At 39.4% G+C, this 22,884-nt stretch overlaps 2 protein-coding genes across 2 annotated transcripts in view; both read right to left on the reverse strand.

Moving 5' to 3' along the window:
- dnah6 (dynein, axonemal, heavy chain 6) overlaps window positions 1–5,404 on the reverse strand; it is a gene marked incomplete at both ends in the record, with an annotated part of 74,752 nt that extends 69,348 nt beyond the window's left edge. Inside the window, 14 exons of the mRNA XM_083926822.1 lie at window positions 148–300; window positions 561–712; window positions 1,254–1,374; window positions 1,477–1,566; window positions 1,719–1,826; window positions 1,919–2,020; window positions 2,196–2,382; window positions 2,962–3,028; window positions 3,119–3,215; window positions 3,307–3,441; window positions 3,633–3,968; window positions 4,769–4,948; window positions 5,120–5,208; window positions 5,335–5,404. Coding sequence (XP_083782948.1) covers window positions 148–300; window positions 561–712; window positions 1,254–1,374; window positions 1,477–1,566; window positions 1,719–1,826; window positions 1,919–2,020; window positions 2,196–2,382; window positions 2,962–3,028; window positions 3,119–3,215; window positions 3,307–3,441; window positions 3,633–3,968; window positions 4,769–4,948; window positions 5,120–5,208; window positions 5,335–5,404 — 1,887 coding nt within the window. The remainder of the gene's footprint in view (window positions 1–147; window positions 301–560; window positions 713–1,253; window positions 1,375–1,476; window positions 1,567–1,718; window positions 1,827–1,918; window positions 2,021–2,195; window positions 2,383–2,961; window positions 3,029–3,118; window positions 3,216–3,306; window positions 3,442–3,632; window positions 3,969–4,768; window positions 4,949–5,119; window positions 5,209–5,334) is intronic.
- An 889-nt stretch (window positions 5,405–6,293) lies between these two features.
- On the reverse strand, window positions 6,294–22,841 carry sclt1 (sodium channel and clathrin linker 1). The gene is made up of 21 exons (XM_083933585.1): window positions 22,338–22,841; window positions 21,155–21,222; window positions 20,957–21,009; window positions 20,741–20,813; window positions 20,125–20,180; window positions 19,719–19,854; window positions 18,681–18,803; window positions 18,422–18,487; window positions 17,648–17,718; window positions 16,611–16,701; window positions 15,007–15,098; window positions 14,397–14,574; window positions 14,092–14,190; window positions 11,155–11,226; window positions 10,936–11,010; window positions 10,651–10,793; window positions 10,305–10,497; window positions 9,020–9,216; window positions 7,758–7,836; window positions 6,618–6,713; window positions 6,294–6,520 (listed from the first exon to the last, which is right to left on the reverse strand). The coding sequence occupies exons 1-21, from the start codon at window positions 22,369–22,371 to the stop codon at window positions 6,464–6,466; spliced, it is 2,052 nt and encodes a 683-aa protein (XP_083789711.1). The 5' UTR covers window positions 22,372–22,841; the 3' UTR covers window positions 6,294–6,463.
- Between the last annotated feature and the right edge of the window lie 43 nt (window positions 22,842–22,884).

Raw genomic sequence — 22,884 nt, forward strand, 5'->3', positions numbered from 1 at the left:
TCAGATAGGCGAAGAGGTGAGAACAGATAAAAAGAGGCAAGAATGGGTCGATGACTACATACTGTAAAAATACCATAGCTTTGTTGATTTAGTTACAAATACACAATTGCTAAAGATGCCGTGTTTGATGTGCAATGGTTGTCTTACCCTTTCCTGTATCTCATCCAGGAATGTGAGGGAATTGGCTATCTCAGTTGTGGTGGAGGGACTGAATTCCAGTTTAAACTGAGCTTCACAAGCCTCTGCAATGATAGCATCTAGCTTCATCTTAGCCAGCTGGGTAAGCATCTCGTTGATGACCTGGAGCGGAGATTCAGAGCTGAGCAATGACTCCTATGTGTCTTTTTGCTGTAGCGTTAACGAAATATTTGGTTATGTTGTGAAGTTTCTCATTCACTGAGGACCTTTCCACCTGGACCTTGCTTATGTTTTCATTTCAGTGAAAATCAACACAGATTGGCCTCATTGCATTTCTGTTCAAATCACTGGTCATGGTCAAAAACTCCATGACTCCGTTGTGTAATAACATAAGTATGTGTCTGCATATTGCTAGTCCTCACCTCCAGACAGCGGAGCGGGGAAGACTCAAGCTTCTCTTTGAGCTGTGTTTTGTCCACAAGCAGTAAGCCGAGATGTCGCTTCTGCTGGATGGCTATAGCCTCCTTATGCTCACTGTGGTAGAACTCCAGTGCTTTTCCAAAAAAGGACAGACCTGTGAGACCAAGCAGTCAACATCCATCAGTAATTAACTCCGTAGCTACAAATTGTGTATGTTTGTTTTCTATTACATATATATCTATATATATATATCCATCCATCGATCTTCAACCGCTTGTCCCTATCGGGGTCGCGGGGGGGCTGGAGCCGATCCCAGCTGACATCGGGCATAAATATATATATATATATATGTGTGTGTGTGTGTGTCTGTCCACATCCTATAGTATATGTTTAGTTAGGCATTGTGACAAGAAATTATAATAAATTAAATATTTCAAAAGTATTTCCTGCCAAAAAACAGAACATTTTCAGTCAAAATTTTGGAATTCCAAAATGGCCACAATAAAAGTGTCTGTGCAAGTGGCATAATTTTTGGGGGATTCCCTAAGGTCTACATCCAAAAATGTATAGGTCAACAAATCCCCCAAAAATTCCGACAAAAGTATTTTTTGGTACACAGTGAACCTGACTATATTTTCAACTTAACAGCCTTTTTGCTTTTTTAATGGGAGATCTGTTACAAAAAAGTACATCACCATGATCCTGTTGCCTCATTGCTTCCAGATCCAGACTCTCATTCTCTTTATAGAACAGCCGGAAACGCTCAAATGTGTGTGAGTACACTTTCGCTGCATCAAAGGCATACTGGAGTGATTCCTAATGGGAAAAACAAGTCAGGCCCATACATACACACACACAGTACTGTACAGACAAGGTACAAAAGCTCGAGATAGAAATCTATGCAAAGTAGAAACTGACCTTGATTTTCTGGATGGTACTTTGAAGGTGACCATCATTCTCTATGATGGATTCCAAACAGGGACCATCTTCATATTTGTTTTCCAATGTCTAAAAGTTAACAAATGCACATTAACAATACACACAGACTATATCAAAGACCGACTACAGAGTAAAATCTGTACCTTAATGCTTTTCGCATATTGACAACATTAACGTTTATTACTAAGTGACCCCGAATATAAACTCTATATACATTATACCTCGTAGCTTTGGATATCGGCCATTGAATCAAAATCAGGATCTGCTGTGAGTGTATTGACTGACATCACTGTTTTCTCAAACCATCCAATGATCTCTGCAACAGTCTCCTGTAGAAATGAACAAAGAGTATACCGTAGGTTATTAAATCTGCAATAAATTACATAAAGTTTAACAAATTGCAGTAATTTGGAAAACTAACCTGAAAGTTCTCCTCAGAAGGTTTGTAAGTCAAAGCATCTGGGTCCAGCATCAGCTCAGAGATGAACAAAGGTTTGACACGGCAAGTTTCTGACTCGACAGACTAACACACACACGCAGGCGCAGGCGCGCGCACACGCACACACACACACACACACACACAATTGAAAAAAAACTGTACTGTCTGCTTGAAAACTCAATTTTGTGGATATAGTAATTATTGCGGTATCACTGTAAAAAACAAAACAAAAAAACAATGTAGTAAAACAATACCCTACCTTCTTATCGATCCCTTCTTCTGTAGGGTCAGTGGCAGCCTCAGAGCACTGGCTCCAGCTCTGAATAATTGCATGGCTGGGCGTTCGATGTATCAGCTCCTGGAGCACAGCCAGTAGTTTGACCACTGCATTTGCCACTAAGATGTGCAAGGTGTTGACAACCAAATAGTCAACAAGACGGATGAAGCTAGGTGAGGGGCAGAGAAGTATTGTGCTGTGTTAATGTGATACATGTGTCTGTTTATAATGATGTCATAGGCTTTTTTTCACAGCAAACATTTTTAACTTATTGTAGTAGGAGAAGAACAGGTGTTACTAATAACATTAAAGGGGCCATACTCAACATCTGAAACAATAATAAAGAGGCAAAAAAAATATTTGCTTTGTAAAGAAATAGTGGAATAATGGCATCCTGAGCAGAGAATGAAGTCTCTCTACCTCGTGTGTGTTGTAATTAGAGTTTCTTGTGAAAAAGTGTTGGAATTTTAAGGAATGGTGTGTAAGAGCTGTGTGGAGGCAATCTAGGCCTATTTATTTTTCAGTATTTCGAGTACAGCTTATTTAACGATTGCTTTGTTTTATGGAGGAAGAGCCTAAGTAAACGCCTTGATAGTTTAGGGTAATTCAGCCATCATTAAATTCATTATTTACACCTGTGACTTTGACATGTAAAATTATCTTCAGTGATTAAGAAAGTATGCCTGGTACACAAAGAGTCTGAGAGCAAAGAGAATTAAAGGGAAATAAATACAAGAAAATAACCCACCAGATGAGGCGGCTAGCATGAAAAGTCTCATTGATCTCTGCAACAACTTTCTTTTCCTTTTTATCATCTGTGACAAACAAAGAATACTATCAACCTTTTAACATATTAGTCTATGTATGCACATTCCAGTATCTCCATATGGTCAGTGTTCACGCACTTTCAGCTTGGGATTGAAGTTCTGTCCAGTAGTTGCGACACGCGCAAATTGTCACTTCCTTTACCAGGTCTTGAAACTTCTTCAAGTCATTCAACACCTAATAATAATTAACAAAAAAGGTCAATGAGTTGTTGAGGAGGCACACTTCAAACATCTGGACCAAATTTTAGATAGATGTAAAGTTGCACCTCTTGAAGTTGTTTGAACTGGATGTCATGGAATTCCTGCAGTGTGTAAGTGTGTTTTTCCTTGATGTGACACAAGCCTGTGTCACTGATTTGGTAACACATTTTCTTGATGTCTATCAGTGCAGGACTTAGACACTGGATGATACATACATGTGTTAATAACACTATATCAACAACAATCTCATTAATTTAAAGTTGTCAGCCTCAAAGATGTTTCGCTTAGTGAGCAGGTATACAGTCTATAACATACATATTCAAGATAATTTAGACGGATTGAAACAGGAAACTGAAAACCCAGACCTCAGTTTGTACACACTGTCACATACCTGATTGACAATAAACAAATGGTTTTGGAGGGACTCCCTGGCCAAATGGATCTTCTTGGCACGAACTCTGGCGCGCCATACATAGAAAGGTTTCCACTTTTCGTACAGGGCAAAGAATGGGATGCGGACCAGCTTGCAGTGATTGTCATACTCCTCTTCCCAGCGCTCAAGGGTAATGAAGTCAAACTCCTCCTCATGCACATGTATCACACCTTCGTGGCTTATCATCAAATAGTCATCGTCACTGTACTCATACACTTTGTCCTGATGGCCACCACTCTTAATGGAAAAAGGCCGTCTGGGGGGGCTTGGGGGTGACACCACTTTCTTGGACAACTAAGGAGTGGTGGAGAAAAACAATCAAAAACGAATTCCCTCCTACATGTACAGTAGCTCATTAAAGGTAGTAAACAAGGAATTGGGGCTTGAACAAAGGCTGCGATTTTTGAATTACAACTGCTCAAAAAAATTAAGGGAACACTTAAATCCCAATAAACAAATTATTGTTCATTAAAAGGTTAATGAACAATGAGTTCATAACCTACACAAAAAGTTACGAGTTGAGAATCTTTACTGATGTACATTGTATAATTTGTTGAGAGAAAAATGATGGAGTAAGTGTTACAATGGAAACCCAAATCATCAACCCACTGAGGGCTGAATTCAAAATCAATCAAGTAAAAATTAAAATCACAGGCTGATCCACTTGCATGAATTTTATTACAGCAAGTCATTATGATACTCAGTAGTGTGTGTGGTCTCTGCGTGCCTGTATGCACCACTGACAATATCTGCACACGCTCCTCAAGATGCACCCAAAACAACCAAAAAACAAAACCATTCCCTTTTTTGGGGTTTGCTTGTTTTTTGCCTCTCCATTGCACCTGTTGTCAATTTCATTTGCACCAAAGCATATGGAGGTATTTCACAACCACTTGTGCTTCCTAAATGGACGGATTGATATCCATGAAGTTCAACTGACTTGGTGTTATACTGTAATGCTTTAGTCTACCCTTAATTTTTTTTAGCAGTATAATTTAATTGTAGCGTTACTTTCGAGGAACCTGACCATCATGCACTACAGACATTTTTAAAGCAATGCTTATTCTTTTCTCAAACATGTCACCATCACTGACCTTGGTCCTGGATTTCAGAGGAGGTAGGTGGACAGGCAATTTTTCACGGCGCCTGTGTGGCGGCTCTGTTTGTTGAAATGAAGGCGACTGAGTGTACCAGCCTGGAAAAAACATCTGCTCACGGGCTTTTAAGTGGTGGAGGCTGGGTTGTTTCCGTGCAACACGTCTCTTCAGTACAGCCTAGATAAAGGGGAAGTGATTGACATCTAAAACAGACCTATATCTGCATACTGAAAATCCTGTTTGACTGAGCTAATTGAGATAATTAATAGCATGGGAAGTACTAAATTGGGCATAGAGTAGATGGTGTTTTGTTTTGTCTCAGTTTGATCTTCGTTTGCCATGTCTCACCTGTGCGTCTTGAATATGTACTGGAGGCCTTGGTAGGACGGTGGAGCTCCTTATCTCAGGGAGTTTGTGCAGACACTCTGCGACAGTAGCTATGTCAAGTGGAATTAAAGTTAACAACTGACATTTAATTCAGCTGATTACACAGTATACGTAAGAAAATACCTAACACATTTTCACAATAGCTACCTAAAATGCCCTGTATTAGCTGGTCCTACCTCTGGACTCATTTATCCTGCTCTGACCAGGGCGACTCGACAGGGAGGCACCCGGAGATGCCGATGCCATGGCATGTATCCTCACAGGCTCTGGGACAGTGGAGGGACCGCGGGACACAGGAACTACTAGTAGTAGCCTTACGTTAGTAAAGGGTTAGAGGTTGTTTTATCAAATAAATTAGTAAATTAAAGGAAAATTGCATTATTTACGCAACTCATTTCATGGGCAGCTAAAGTCACATTTTTTCGCCCAACCCAATGAAGCACTTTAACGTTAACTAACGTTACAATGTATCACACCTTCATGGCTTAACGTTAACGTTACAGGACGCAGTATTACGCAAAAAAAAACAAGTGTAGACAGATAGCGTTAGACATTAACTATTGTTAAAAGGTAACGTTAACGTTAGCTAATGTTACATAATTAATTAATGCTAACGTTAATTACTTGACGTTGGGTCAACTTAACGTTAGTTAGTTAACGTTGGAAACTTCTTTAACTTGCTTAGCGTTGATATCTGTGTAACGTTAAACTTCCTATTATTGAGTAATAATAAACGGTTTAAACATTTTTTTTTAAAACTTAACGTTACTGTACCGGTATGCTGCTCCGAAATGTTTTTGATAGGGATTAACGCTAGCAAACGTTAAGTAACTTAGCTGTGTTTTGAAACTATCTAATTACAACGCTAACTGTTAATGCGCTGAGGGATTCTGACCGAAAGCTGAAGTTTACAGTTTCCTAGCAACAAGAAAATCTCCCGGAATGCAACGCAGCCAAACAAACACGTAACAGCCATGGTAGCAGCCATAGTAGCATCAGGGTTTGTATATGACCCCCAGTTTGACAAATGCAAAAAAAACCCACATATTTAAGACCCAAGACACACAACAAAGACCAGAGTGTATTTAAAGATATTTATTATCTAGATGTAACAAAGTTAATTTTACACACTAGTTCGAAGTCAAACAATACAATATACAGTATGTTGCTATTGAATCATCACGATACTGACAACACCATTATTGTCATATGTCTTTGGCCAAAATGTTAATTCAATTTTAACAAAAAGAACAACATGCTGTAGAAACACATGCCTACATTATTTTTTCTTTAGAACAGTCGCTGTTATAGACTCACTGGATCAAGCATGGTTTTCCTTCTCTGCGATGCCAACATACTCAGCTGTTTAGAAAAAACATAGCATCACAGACAAATAATGTCAGTTTTCAATCAGAGAACAAAGGAGCTGGAAAAATACATATGTCAAGAGTACCCATACCTGTTGTGTTGCAGTAGTTGCTTTTTGTTCAGCTTGAGTCAGCCGTCTCTGGAGACGGCTCGCCTTCTCTTGATACTCTGTAAGCTGTCTCTCATACTTCACAAACACGCATACCAATTAGTTACATGGAGTCAAATACTCAAAAGTCACTACATTAAAGCTTTTATTTTGAAAGCCCTCAACTACCAAGGGACATATGGTGCGATTATCACTGGCATACCATAGACATACTTTTTTCCAGGTTGTTGTAAGTAGATGTCAGCTCTGTTTTTATAAATAGGCAGACGTGAGTGAATCCTGACATTAATAGTTAGTATCATTCCATTTTTACTTAACAAACCAAACTTGTTTTAGTTCATCATACATTCTCTGAACCTGAGATTGAGCATGAGACCCAGTCTGTCTGAGCCAGCTCCAATCATTCTCATCACCATTAATTCACCCCTAAATATTTATTATTTCACTTTTTTGCAGTAAATGTATTACCATTCAACATTCTGTTGATGTCCATAGGATGGACGGCATACATTTAAACTTCCCACAACTTTCTTTGTAAAAGTGCTTGATGCTGCTTAGCACCTCTGATGCTAATATTGCAGGCTTCTAGAAAAATGCCTCCTGCTTCTAGTCTTTTTCTAGCTGTTTTCTTCTGAGCACACTGTTACAAAGGAGGCCTGACATTTGCAGAGAAAATAGCAGCTGAACAGAGCAAAGGGAAGCTCTTCCCTTCAGGTAGAACATGGTGTCCTACAGGACGAGTTGCACAGCAAGGAACAGGCATACAGTATGGAGTGGTCTCCTACTCTTCATCAAACAGTCAGAGAAGACGCATGTATAAAAATCGTAGGGTTAAGGAGCACTTCTGAAGTTTGGTATAATAATTTTCAGGACCTGTCAACTTGTGCCACGTAGCTTAATGTTTGTTTTATATTTTAAAGCAATATATATGATAAAGCAGTGTAAAAAAAAAAAAGGAAATTATAATGATAATAATTCAATTGATGTTACCAATGTGTTCCATCCAAGGATATTTTATACCCAAAATAAATATCAAACCAAAGACCGTACAGGACAAACACCTTACATTGCCTCTTATAACACCAGATTTGTTTGTATTGCTCATGTGTGTGTTAAACAAACCTCAGCAACAGTATTATGGTCAGCTTCAAGCTGCATTTCTAGCTCGTGTGAACGCTGCTTCTGCCGATTCAGTTCTGCCCTGAAATAGGCAGAGAAAAAGAGATAAGCCAATTCTCTCAGAGACAAACAATTTATAAAGCTTTATTTTCAAGAGTTTCAACAGGTTCAATATTCCCAGTTCACCTCAGTGTAGTGCAGCTGGTGCTTAGGGCAAAGTAACTTCAAGTGGAAAGTCAATTTTTGTTTGAGCTGTGATCGAAATCTTTGTTGCTTCACTTTAGCTGTTGGTCTTTGAACCATCGGTTTGTGATAAAACAATAAAAAAAAACAGTCCTGAGGCAGTATCAGAGGGAACTATTGCATTGCACTTAAAAGAGTATTGTATCAAATATTCATATTTTAAAATGCATCATATTAGTATGAGAACGGTGTTGTTGTTGTTGTAGCAGTATGTCAGTTACCAACTAGTTTCCATTTGACCGATTATCATTGTATGCTTCATCTTACCTGTTCTTTTTGCGCACCACATTGCTTCCAATTTATTTCTACACAAGGAAACTACACTGCAGCTCACACTGAGTATGAATTTGAAGTGTAATTCCAGCACAAAACCATCCAATTGGTCTTTTTTGGCAATAAGCCATCAAGACAGTTTTTTCGTGTATGAATTATAAAAGGAGAAATCCGGTAGAGTCGCTAACAGCCGGACGTGGCTAACACTGATTAGCTTGGGGCATTACGGTGAAGGCATTAAAACTTTTTTAACCACTAATATTGCTCAAAATAAAACCAAACCTCTGCAGTAGCATAAAAAAAGAGTCCCTATACAAAGAAGGAAGCACCAACCACGTAGTTAGTGAACCCAGAGTTTTTGAAAGACTTACCTACTGGCCCCAGTACCGGCTCCTCTCATAGTGAAGTCCATTCAAGTTGATTACCAAATGCAATCCAAAAGGAAGGAGCCCATTGATGCTTTGTTTTATGTGTAAGGACTCTTAACATGCAGTAGCATGATAAGATTTTCCGTTAATAGTTTATACAGGAAAAAACTGTCTCGATGGCTTATTTGATGTATATAAGTGCAGAAAAAGACTATGTGAGGATTTTGCGCCGGAATTACACTTTAATTTACCATATGGTCTACCCCCATTTTAAGGATTTAAACTTTTAACCTTTAGTCCTGAAGCCCATTTCTCAGTGCATGTTTTGTATCCTTCTTTCCTTTCTTTCTTAATGTTAAATCTAGCTTTACAAGTTCTTACTTAAGGCTTGAGATTTTAGTCTCGAAGGCCTGAACAAGGTTCTTGGCCTCTTCTTTCCAGCGCTGGGTGCTTTTCTGTTGAGCTGTAAGGAGGCGCGTCAGATCAGCACTGGAGCTCAGGCTGCTTTCCTCTAGCTCCTGTAGGCGTGCACAGAGTCCCTGCTCCTTCAGGCTGTACTCCTGCTCCATCTGTGACAGCTGGAGGGAGGGCAGCAGAGTGCGGTTGGGTGAATAAGATAATAAGATTCACATGCCCTGTCTTGTAAGAACTAAATTTAAATTAATTAATTATTATTCATGTTATAATTCCATGATATCACTATTTTTTCAAGATTCATTTTTTGTCATTCTACAACACATAGTTGCATGACAAGATGCAAGTTTATGCTACACTAAAAAAAATACGATGGAGTATAGAGGATGAATTAAGGAGTCTTACAGCTTTAGAAAAGAAGCCGCTCTGTAGTCTCGTGGTACGACAGCAGAAACTTCTGTATCACTTGCCAGACGACAGCAGGATGAACAGGCTGTTTCTGGGGTGGGTATTGTCTAATATCCCTTGGGCTCTGCACAGGCACCGCACTTCACCGGCATCACTGATGCTCGGTAGATGGACAATGATGTTCTGGGTGGACCTAATCACCCGCTGCAGAGCCCTCCTGACTTAAGCCGTGCACAAACCATGCCAGTTTATAATGTTTCCAGTCAGGATGTTTTCTATTGCTCCACTGTAAAAGTTAACAAAAATTGGCAGGGGAATTTTGTTCATTAAGTTTCCTTAAATTAGTCGTATTATGCTAATTTTTAGGTTTACTACAACATATCTATCAAAGAGTGAGTTAAAACAATGGTGACTGATCATGACCCACTAATGGAAGCACTGGTACTGGCCTTTTTACCGAGATATACCATTTGAATGTCTGTGGTGACTTTCCCGTGCTAAATGTGCTGCCCAGTTAGTGGCGCTTTTCACATTGTTTACATTCTCTCTTTGGACCTCCTATCAGTTTGGAGCATATTAAAGCACCACGCTGCATCGGGCAGGTGAGAGCTGCCAAACTAATGACGTCATACAGTCATACAGCCTGCCATTACATCTTAGCGCAAAAGACGCTGCTAGTAACTTACTCATTTTTTTTTTTTACAACTTTAATGTTCAAACACACACAAAAAAAGAGTTGTGTAATCTCATCTGTGGCTGTAAAAGGAGCTTTCTTGAGTCTGTGAAAATAATCTTGGGTGGTCCCCCAGACCATATATATATATAATAAATATCATGAGTTTACCTGCTGTTTGGCCTTCTTTTGGACGAGCAGGGAGGCCTTGCGCAGCTCATCCATCTCCCGGCGGAGCTGCAGGTTCTCCTGTTGCAGCTGGAGCCGCTCCTCACTGATGCTGACACAGTCGTCCCGGGCTGTAGCCAGAGAGCCCTGCAGCCGGCGCACTTCCTCCTGGCACCGTGAGAGCTCTTCATTGTAGCTACAGATGGACGGACGGATCAAGGAAGGATGGGGTGTGAGACAAAGAAGAGGACAAAATGTTGTTTTTATACAACCATTATTATTGGCAGTAGATGGAGATGTTACGCTTAAACCAGTAAAGAGTAAACCTACAAAGCTATGCAACACTTACTCCATCTCCATCTTTTTTAGTTTGTTCTGCGTGCTTTGCAGAGTGAGGTTCATGTCGTCCTTCATCCTCTCTGCATCCAGACATCTCTGGTGGAAGGCATCAATCTTCCGGAACTCTGGCTCTGCCCTGCCCTCCTTATACACCTAAAATAAAAACACCACAGGCAGCATTAAAACAAGCATTTGCCTTAACTGAACTGAAACCATGTAATCAAACATTATCAGAACTCTGGAGCTAGCTTTGGCAGCGTCTCTCTTGTGGTTTCCCTGATCCTTTCATAGATACCTTCTCCAGCTCCTCCTCTACAGCTTTTCTCTCTCGTAGGGACCTCTCAATCTGAGACTCTTTATCTGCACACTCCTAGAGACAGATGAGAAGAGAAAACAAGGACTGCCAGGATGAGAAAAAAGAAAAAGAAAACATAGGGCAGACAGGTAGAGACTGAAAAAGAAGGCTTTAGTAAAATGTTGAAAGGGATTTGTCCTAAACGGGCCAGGTTCTTACCAGCTGCAGTGCAGACAACTCCTCGGCCATACGGTGGATTTTAACGTTGCACTGCTTGCGCACATTATCCACCTGTTAAAGATAAAGTCCAAAATGGCCAATGACTCCTGGGATCTGGGAAGTGCAATTGCTTTGCTTTAGATAGACAGTTACTTTTATTAGACTTAGATTAAGAAGGTACTTGAGTTGACTTATCTGAGCAGCTTCAGTTCAGACTTAGACTTAGAAAGACTAAGACTTCTCTTTCAAAAGTTAAGTCAAAAGATGTGTGAGTCAGTAACCATATTCAGACTTTTGCATTGACTGTGCATATATTCACTTTTGGACATGTTCAAATTCTTTAAAAAAATGGGAATTACCAGTCAACATCATTGAGGCTGTAAGGATTTTCTTGTGCGGACCAATTTTTGGGGTTTTCCAATGCAATCAAGCAAACATTCGCCTTTAATACCAAAGATTTTGAGCAATAGAAAAAGCAGACTGATAAATTAACTATCAACAATGTGTAAAAAAGTGATAACTGCTTTTAAAAAAGTTATTGAATAAAATGTGAGGGTATATAAAAAATAAATAAAGGTCAAGGAAAACATCTAGCAGGAACTTTAATTTTCATTCTCTATTTTAGTTTGTTAAAACAGGAAAAAGAAAAAGGTCTTAAAAGAAAAAGAAGACGAAAAATATTATAGGAATGTGAGACAGATCTGTTAACCTGAGCCACAACATACCGTTTCATTCAGAATGTCTCATTAAAGTGTCAAGTGTCCCTAGTTTGGGTCCGGTCCAGGGAACTGCACATCATTCCTTCCCCTGTCACCTCTCTGCTGTCCAGTATCAAAATACAGTAAAGAGCCCTTTCCAAAATAGTAAGAAATAATGATAATGATAAGAAAAGGTAAAGTTCATTATTTTGAGGAAATTAAATATAGTGACCGCTAGTAGCTCTGTTTCTAAGCCTCATTTGGTAGTTTCTCACGCACAGAAGGAAACTTTATTTCTTTATAAGGAGACTCGACAGGGTACTTTTAAAAAGGTATGCTTTACTTCCACATTCCTCACCAAAAGGCTTTGTGTGTATCCTTGACACCTACGTAACGTATGTTGAATGCATTTCTTTCCTCATAAAACATTTTTCGGAGACAGTTTTTGGAAGAATTTAAAACCTCCATTGTTTAGCTCGATATTTGGTTGCCAGCACTCTACTTTTTCCTTGCCTTTGTTGGCATGTATCGTGTTAACATCCTGCAGCTGTCCATCAGTTGAATGGGGTGAAACTATCTGCAGGACTGTGTGTCACTTTCGCCTATGTTTTCTCTGCCCAACAGGTCTGTGTGTGTAATATGTTCAGATTTTGGGATACATTTTATGAACCTAAAAATAATGATGTCTACCTGCAGTGAGTTGTGGAGAACAGAGAAAGATGTTTTTAAAAGTATCTGTGTTCAGCTCTCTGCTTTATTTTCCCATTTATGTTCATGTTCAGCTGTATAAAAGTTGTGCCGAGTTGAAAACCCAACATTTCCTTAATTTCTGCAGCTAATGAAGCTTAAATAACTAAATAACAGGGGACTATTATTGTTAAGAATTTATAGGAAATCAATGTGTTTATTAATTTTTCAGCCGCTCCGGATTCTAAATAGCAACAGCAGAAAATACAAAGAAAGAACAGGAATGTCTATAATAATATCCTACAGATTTGTGAATTTGGGTATATTTGATGAACCTAAAAATAAAGTTATTGTCCGCCAGTGTTCCTGAAGACACCAGCATGGCTGCCTTTTCCAGGCAACTGCGGTTGACAGAGCTCCAGAGAGCTGGATAAGTGCAGGGGACAAACCAAGACACATCCCCGACAGTATGATATTAAGATCTAAAACACACGATTCACTCTCAGTGGTTTCTGTGACATGAGAAGTACTTTCAAAGTAATAATGTTTAAAGATACAAAATCGGCCAATACACACAGAGCTGAACAGACCACCACCTAATGTGGTCTGAGTGGTCGGATCTCAATGTGTCTTTGGTGCATCATGGGTGTATTCACACCTGTACTTAGAGCTGTCCACATATATTTTACAAATAAGTCCTAACAGGGCCTTAGAGAATAGGGAGCACTCTTAAAAACACTCCTGAGTGGTACTACTGGTCAAAACTCCACAAGCTACTATTTAGCTCTGAGTCTGAGAACAGTGGATAACTCTGGGCATACCTCTATTTTGGGAAACTCCATCCCTCGTGCTTAGCTGTCCGAGTGGCACTTATATCCTCAGTTAAGTCTGAGGTCTGACTAACAGTGTAAGCAGTTTTGGATTAATTCCTCATTACACATGCTCATCTCTACATTTGAAGTAAAGATGAGGTGGAGAGAAGAAGAAAAAGGTGAAAACTGCAACTGCAAGGGAGGGTCTCTAAGGTCTCTAATTTACATAAAGTCAAACAAATTAACAGTTACTCTCCAAAAATACCATCATTTGTTGAAGGCCAGCCAGAGACTAGGATGACAGCTAGCGCTGCAGTCATACCAGGCTTCATTAACAGGATTAAACAGTTGAAGGGCTTGATGAAGAAGGCCTATTAATTGAGCATTAATCACGATGTCCCCCACTGAGGTTAGGCAGGGGAAAGAGCAATTCTTTGCTTTTGGCTTAGTACATCCCTACAGTTAGAGGTTGTGCCCACATGAAAGGCTAATTATAAACCGAAAATTCTGTGGTCTCTCTAATTTATAGATAATAATTTCTTTGAGAACTTAAGCATAGAGGCAGATTTTAGTCACACATGGAGCAAATTACATTAAGGGAATTTAAAATAAGATGTTTTTTTTAGATACCAAAACCTATTCCAGACAGCCAACATTATTTCATGGAGTTTCAGTGCTATAACTACTTCTACACAAACAGCCCAGCAGTTTTTCTTCATAGCCATTCAGTAACTCTGCACCTCTTTTCTTGTGCGGACTGCAGCATCCTGGATTAACTGTTTGATGGCCTCTTTTGTTTTCCCCAGCTCCTCTGTCTTCTGTTTCTCTCTTAACAGGGCCTGGAGGGAAAGGATAAAGACAGACACAGCTAGACATTTCAGTGGGCAAAGTTCTGAAGTACTGAAGGGATGTGGACACAGAAGATCGATTGTCAGAGGATAATGCAGCGCAACAGATTGAGGGGAAGGCTCAGCCAGTGAAAAGACAAAAACCGGAGAAGTGATAGTGCAGAAAGGAAGAGACAAAACACAGAGACTGCAGTCACCTGGTCCTTCTGCATTGCAGCCTCCTCGGCCACCTGAACACTCTCTCGAACTTTGGCCAAGGCCTCATACTTCTCCTCTTCTAGGGTGGTACAACGTGCCTGGAGTTCCCCCACTTTTCTTTCCCACACAGTTTGATCTCTACGAACTGCCTCAGCCTCCTGAGATGCAGCTTTTAGTCTGGAAATAAAGAAAAAGGAGTGAGTACCAGCAAGAGGGACAAAGACAGGGAACTTCTGCTTGGCTCTGCAGCACTGGACTTTTGATGTAAAGTTCTACGACTTTCCAAAAGACTGAGCCGTCTCACTGCTTCCAGAAGCTCAGCACCTGTTCTTCATGAAATTGTTGGTTATTGTTGTTGGGCTCCTGCTGAATATTGCAGTAAAGATATTTAAGTTAGTTGGAGAAACAGAATGTGGTGTGATAGTGTTGAGTAAATCATGTGTAAAACATGAGGGGCGAAGTCCCATGAATTGAATCAAATCAAAATCTTTGTGATATCAGCAAATATTGTATTGTTGTCCAAAGAACAAATATAATATTGAATTGTAATAAAATTTGTGATTTACATCCCTAAATTGCAGGGGAAGGAGCAGTTTTAGTCATGCTCACCTGGCCTCTTGCTGGCTCAAAGTTGCCTGTAACTGTTGGAGCCGTCTGTCCGCTGCGTCCTCTCGGCCCTGAGCCTCTGCCACATCTTCCTTCTAGTAGATGAACACACATGTATTGTTTTTTCTAAATTAACAGGCTAAATCATTTAGTTCATATGTAGGTGCAAACGGCATCCAAAGATGATTGTTCATTTTCTGGATTAACTCGAACTTCTCCAAGGCACCCAAACTGTTAATTGGCTGAATTGACCACTGACTATGACATCACCTGGGCCTATATAAAGTGAAGCACACAACTTGCACTCTCTCTTTCTACTGGATCTTTTCTACCGGATCTTCCTCCCACTCTGCGGATCCAGGAGACCAGCTGCCCGCTGTCCCCTCGGCCCTGGACCTGGCCTATGGCGTAGGATCACCACAAAGGTTAACCAACCGGTTATCCTTAACTGAGCACAGCACAGAGCGATCTGTTTCCTCTTTTGCCTAAGAGCCACAAATAAGACAAGAACCTCTTCACCACGAAGCTTCCTCTTCAACCAGCCACTGGCATCAAGCAACGCAAAACATCTCCCATCTCATGGACTGGTAACTAATCACCAACTGGGCGTTACTACAGGTTATAGGACTTTATGAACGGCTAGAACCAATTGTAACTTTGTCATAAGAAGAGATTTCAAGCTGCTGGTGCTTTGTGTAACTTAAAGGTTCACACCTTCTCTGCAGGGGTCCCAAGCCCCCCCCCTCTTCTCTTTGTCTCTCTCACACACACACGCACACACACACACACACACACACACACATACACACAAACACATACATTTGCTGTTAGCTTTAGTTAGTTTATTGTGTTTTGTTTGTTGCATTTATGAATCTGTTTATAAATGTTTGTGTTTACCATATGTCTGATTATTTAATGTTACACAAAGATGAATGAGCCAGCTTCTACTAAGAAAAGAACTTTTAAATCCTTCAACTAATTAAACTACTACACTTATCGGTGTTTAACCCTTAATTAGTAGTTTAATATATTTAATGAGACTTTAATATTAGTTGTCACTCCGTCTATGACGGTGGTGCCCCGAGGAACTCTGGTTTGACTAGAGTCATTTTTATTATTATCTTTGATAATTATTGGTGATAACTAATATTTACTTGATTAACGATAAGTTTATTGAGAATACTCAATCTCATAATCTGAACGTGAGTCAAGGCCCTACATTTGATTGGTTCTCCGTGTGAAGTTTTAATAAATTAAAGTTATTAATTTTTAGTAATTTTTCTTTATTAATTTTCTTTATCAAATATTTCATTTGATAGTCACACTATTGATCCAATTAAACCCAAAGTACCTACACATATAATATCCAAAATAATGACAAATGGTGGTCACTGCAGCCCAAAGTGATGCTCAAAGGCAAAAAAACCCCACACAAAATCAGAAATAGAATGTTGAATTGATTAAGAGACAGAATCAACTGCTGTTTCAAAACTAGAAGAACTGCAACATCAAGTTCTCTCCACTACCTACCACTCTCCCATTAGGTGGACAACTGATTTTTTTCTGCAGTATATTTCTATTCTGTACATATTTTAATCTTTTCTCACCTGTCTCTGCATCTGTTCCTGGAAATTCTGCAGCAATTTGGTCATCTCATCCACTTTGGCTGTGGCCGTCCTCAGCTCAGCTTTAGCCTGCCTACGCAAGGAGGTGGACAGAGAACAATAGTTCAAGCATATAACAACACAGAAACCTGGCTGCAATCTTGCATTCATTTTCATCCCCTTATTTGGTTATTACAAAAGAGTAATAACTTTAAGTAATAATTTTTTTGGACTAAACAAATGAGAAGAAAAATGTTAACTGTGAGCTTTGGAGGTGTTTTCTTTAGTAACTTTTAAACAGAGATCTCAGCTCTTTCTCCCTGTTTTTGTACCAAGCTTAGCTAAATTACTGCAGGCTGTAGCTTCTTATTTACCATACAGACATTACAGTAGTGGTATCAATCTTCTCATCAAACTCCCAGCAAGAATGGAAATAAGCCATATTACTCAAAATGTTGAACTATTCATTTAAAGCTGCAGTAGGTAACTTTTTGTCATATTTGCTTAAACTGTCACTATATTCTTATAGTAATACATGACAGAAAATCTGTGAAAAAAACAAGTTCCTCTGCCTCCTCCTAGTGCTCCTAATGGTATCTGCAAGAATCCACGGCGCCCAAAAGAAAACAGCCATTGAGAGCCGAGCAGTCTCTGATGTAGTGTCCATGACTGCTTGTGAACTCTGATCAAACTGTCAAATTAGGCAGCGCTGATCAAATACTCTGTATTTCATGCCTCAAATGTTTTCCGAAACATATCTTAGTCTACAGTTTAGCTGTAAAATGCGCTAGATTGCCACGCCCAGTGGGCGGTGCCTGGCCTTGGCTCGGCTCATCAACATGGCAGCCAGACCACAAACTTTCTCCTTTTACAGTGAAAAGGTTTCAGCAAATATGGCAAAAACTATTTTTCAGAAAGTAACCAACTACATCTTTTGAATTGGGACTGTTGTCTTAGGGGTAGACGTAACCACACAGAGCCCATTCACAGAGCAAGACTTCTTGCAGCAGCCATTTTGAATGTCTGATGTATATCTTTACCTGAGCTGGCTGTGTAGCTCCTCCATCTCTGTACTCTGCTCTGTCACCGTCTTCAGGAACTGCTGGTTAGTCTGTGTGTGGCAGGAAAGACAAGACTGCCATTTGTGTGGCATGACTCCAAACTCCAACCTCAAACTTTATCCCAAAACCAACTTTCTCCTAAGATGTATCTCTCAAAATTTTCTATGTCCTTTCTGAAGAAACCCTAAACGAGACTCTGGCAGTCACTCATGGTTACAAAGTCAATCGTTCTCACATACAGCGACTGAAAAGGCTGCTTGTATGAAAAGTCTGAGAAGGGAAAGCCCAAGGCTTGCCCTCTCATTAAAAATTCATCAGATGGATATAGTATTACCCTCTCTTCACACTGTATTGTGTTCTAAGTAAGCATCAGGCATGCGTGTGTGCATGGGTTTTTATGTACCGTAAATAAATATATGCACAATATGCTGTATGCCTTATTACCCACACAACATTGAGCCTGTCAGATAACTGTCTAAAGAGCCTAAACAGTCAGCGTATTTATGTGTGACTGTGGGTGTGAGAGAGAGAGACAGTATGTGCTGGTGGTTAGAGGATTAGCAAGCAAGCTGACAGTCCATTATACAACTAAGACAGTTGTGGCTAACTACCAGAGTGATTTAGAAACCGATTCACTTAGTAACAAGATGAATTATATGAGCAGGGTTAATTTTGGAGAAGTGCACAGGATTTCGATCCCATGGCTAATTAGGAGATAATCATTCAACACGCTTTTAATTAACCATCACTTACCGATTCCAGCTTCTGATTGGCCACTTGGAGTTTGTGTGTGCGCTGCTGGAACTGAACAAGCTGATCCTGTGATAGGGGAAAAAAAGAGGCACTCAATAAAAGTTAACTGCTTGTAATTACCTTGTGCTTATATTAAGCATTAACTGAGGCCAAACTGCTCTAATTAACCTCAATTCTATTATAATGGCTCCATCTAGTGGTAAAAGGCTTATGTCCAAATAATGTGTCGGCTCTGCATGTCAATATGGGAATACTGAACCTTGAGCTGCTGTCTCTGACCATCGTGGATCTGTCCATCAGAGATAGTCTTTTGGTAGGTCTGCTGGAGGCGGTCCAGCTCCTGGGCTGCTGTCTGCCAGAGCTCCAAGGTCTGCACCCGCTCCTACACAAATACACACACACACACGCACACGCACACGCACGTACATACAGAGTCAGAGGCATTTATGCATGTTTAAAAAATGTGCTCTCTTCCTAGCATAACCTTTGACACCAGTCTTTGTATTAAGCCTATTTAAAGAGAGACTTTGTAACTTTTAAAAGAAGAAATAACACATTTGTCAAAAGCACTGAAAGGTGGGCAAAATGTTACAGTGCAAACAGGAGAAATATGCCAATATAACTATAGCCATCAATAAGTTCTGTGTGAAAAAAAATGTAAATGAGATGCAATGTGATTGAACTGTGATGAAAATGAGAAACCAGAGAACTGGATTATGTGCTGAAGCTTGAATCTGTTGTTTATAGCGAGATGGTGTGAATGTTTAAAACTAGGCAGAGAGACCTTCCCCAGGTCTTTGGTGTTGGCTAGCACCAGGGCGCTAGTGTTGTCAAGTATGCATGCTGTGACTACACACACCTTTTAGATGTTCTCAGGGGTTTTGCTGTTACGGCACTTTCTCTTGTATGACCAGTAGCTTATGGTGGCTATAGTTAGCAAACGTGGGGAAAAAAGGGAAATACTGCTGTATAACCTACATTGAGTCACTTTTGAGACTTTTCTCCACTTGTGCTACTGTAACATTAGTTTAGCATTTTAGCTAAATGCAGAAGTCAAGGTATACAGTTAATAGTGCCACTTTAAACACACCTTTAATAAATCCCTTCACTGAATGCACAGTGTGTTAGAAGCATCGTTTTTCTCATCCAACTCCCAGTAAGACAGCAAATATTGGAGCATTCCTTTAGATTATACCACGACACAATATTACAAATGATTTGTAAAGAATTAACTATTCTAAATGTGGATTTATCTACATATAATAAGACATCACATATACTGTAGACATATGCAGACCTGTTCACACAGCTGGACCTGTTCTTGGAGGTTTCTGATGACTGCTTCCTCCTCCAGTGTGCTGCCCTCCACGCCTGAAGCCACCGCCAGAGCATTAAGCTGTTTTTCAACAGATTCCCTCAGCTCTGCATGTAACCTGGAAAATGTTGGTGGTTGATATTGAAAGGGTGATTTATAAAAAATAATATGTCCGATTTCAAATAAAATAGCACAACCTACCACACTTTATTTGGCTGTAATGTAAATGGTCAAGATGCCTTGATTATTAAACCAGTTCACAATGAAACTAACATTACTACTCTACTACTTCTAATATTCACTGCTACCTTGTTTATGACTGACGTGATAAATGATTGCCTCCTCTTGTGTACCTATCTATGTGTTGACGCCAGGGGAATGTTTCTACCTTTCATTCTCCTTGACAACCCTCTCCAACTTCACTTTGACATCTGTCATCAGCCCCTGTTGATTTAAATAAGCAGACAAAAACCGAGCATTATTATCATCCTAATGCATTTTAGGGCACCTGTAAAAAATTTACAGTCCAGATTTGCATATTTGAAAGGTAACACATTACTAAAGCAGGATACATCTGCAGTAAATTTAGGTTACCATCTTCTTAAAAATCAAATTTAAGGACTTTTCATGGCAAAATTCCCTCAAATTCTAGGAGCCAATACAGCATAGTTTAAGACATGGATAAAAGTTAATTACTGTTACCACACAGATATTTTTTATAATAATCTAGTAGGCTTTACAGAAGCTCACACAACAAAAAAAGAGAGAGGGGGGCTTAAATGTGTGAACACTTCTACTACTAAAAGAAATTACATTTCTATTCTTGCATAATATATATATATATATATATGATTAAAGCACTTTGATTAATATATATCTATTTTCGATATCAAGGGCACATGGCACATGACATTTCCACAGATGAAGTCCAGATATTTAATATGTTTGTGTACAATATTTAATTTCTCTGTCCGAAATTGAATATGTATTTCATTGTTTTTCACCTGGTATCTCTGCAGCTGTTCAGTCATTTCATCCATGTGTAGATCATACTCCGCTATCAGAGGAGCCATTACACTGTAACACAGAGTATATCATGCCACTTGCTCTCCAGAACACTCTAATCAGCAGATGGTTGTTGTCCTCGTAACACAGACTTGTAACAAGAATGTGTTGACTGTCATACTGTCAAGAAAGACTTTTTTTTTTGCCTGTCTGACCTTCTATCGGAGATCCAGGGTGTAGGAGATTCTGCCTGTCTTGCCTCCTCAACCTGATGAGTCAAGATGCAGGAGTTGCTTGTTACACTTGCTGTCTAGTTGTAGTTCATATTACTAAATACTCTTCGTTAATACAATTTCCAAACAGTGAGCTGAATCTTTGTCAGTTTAGAGAGGTATTAAGAGATGTCTTTGTACCTGAGATGATGTGGATTGAGTGCGGTACCCATTCTGATACTTGCTGAGAGCAGAATTTAATCTGTGGACTGAAAACACACAGAGAAACACAGTCACACACACACTTCTCATAAATGCTCACAAATGGGCTAGTTTTAAACAATGTCACTCACCTATTGGTCACAGCAGAAAGCAGAAAAAAGCATTACAAATATCTTAAGTGTATGTTGAATCTAGAGTTGAGTAACTAACATTCAGGGTCATATCCAGCAATGGTTGTTTTTGCTGCAAAGTACACTCCCAGTTCAGCCATAAGTCAAGTGTCAGTCATCAGTTACTGAGAGTAGGCATAGTTAAGAATAGAGGTCAGTTACAGTTCAGAGAACACAGAGGGGAATGAATGACTGACAGGAACACTATATAAGAAGGCAGAACAGATAATAGATGGATAGAGACCTAGGCACTTATTCATTCAGCCTTTCAGGGGAGATGAGTAGTAAAAAAAACTAAAAACATTTAGACTGTTAACATTTAGTCCTACTTTTAGGCAGAGGAGAAAAATCATGGAAAGCCTGGGATTAAAAGGTTTTTTGTTTTTAATAAGTGTTTTGTAAGTAATTAGTGGCATATTGATCATACATTAAAATTGGCTGAATAAATTGGTTAAAAGACTGAACTATATATTTCAAAACAGTGGAGGTTCTTTGAGGGCCCTCTCAACCCTTATAAAAGGCGCAAAACTGTTTAGTCCGTCCATCACGACTCAGCATGAGAATCTGTCAGCTTATCTACTAACCAGTGACTTTGTGATTGTGACTTGATTTGTCTCAAGAATGTAAAGTCTAAGTCCCAGAAGAGAATAGAGATAAAAGAAATAGGAAAAACAAAACCAAAGGGAAACAACTGTTAATTCATTTCGGGCCCACAATGACTGCTTATGTATAGGGCCCAGAATGTGGTGCTACACCCTTGCCTACGGGGAGAGTAAAGGTTTATCATCAGATTCAGAATGAATAATTAGCCTTATTATGTGGGACTGTTTATTTGTTATAACCATAAAACAGAAAGCACAATATGGTGTGTAAGTAGCCATCATAATGGAATAATGGAGCAGACATGATGGCTTATTTTTTTCTATCTGCACAAATCTGAGATGGCTTTGGGCTTGATACTTTAGTTAGTATCTTTCCTGTTTTTTCCTTACCTTGATCACGTAAAAACTCAACTTCTGCTTCCATGTCGAAGACGGAGTTTAGAGGCAAGCAAAACCGATTGTTTAGGGAAGTTAAAAACGATCACCACTAACGGTAACTCTACCTTGCAAACTCAGCATTAACGTCAATACAAAAGCAGGTACAATTTGCACACTAGCGTCATCGTTAGTTGTCAACTTTTGTTTTCAAGGCATCGTTTCAATACGTTTAAAAACTCTCCTTTAAAAATACAACGTTACAACGCTGCTACAAATAAAAGGTAGCTCGCTAACGTCAGCGTTATCTGTTACCTACAGCTTTAGCTCGGGCAGCTTATCAATCTCAGCTAAGCTTAACGTTAGCTAGCTAACTAAATATGTTGGTCTGAAATGGTAAACGACACAAAACAATGCCCTAGAAAGCTGACACTTCCAAGTAAGTTATGTAAATGCATTATTCCACACGTGGTAGTTTAAAATATAAACTCAGAAGTGGGTTTTTAACATTATTTTTCGGTTCCGCCGTCCGTTTTAAAACAAACAAACAACAACCAATGGA

Source organism: Echiichthys vipera (assembly GCF_963691815.1).
Source record: "Echiichthys vipera genome assembly, chromosome: 2".
In the NCBI taxonomy this organism is placed as follows: domain Eukaryota; kingdom Metazoa; phylum Chordata; class Actinopteri; order Perciformes; family Trachinidae; genus Echiichthys; species Echiichthys vipera.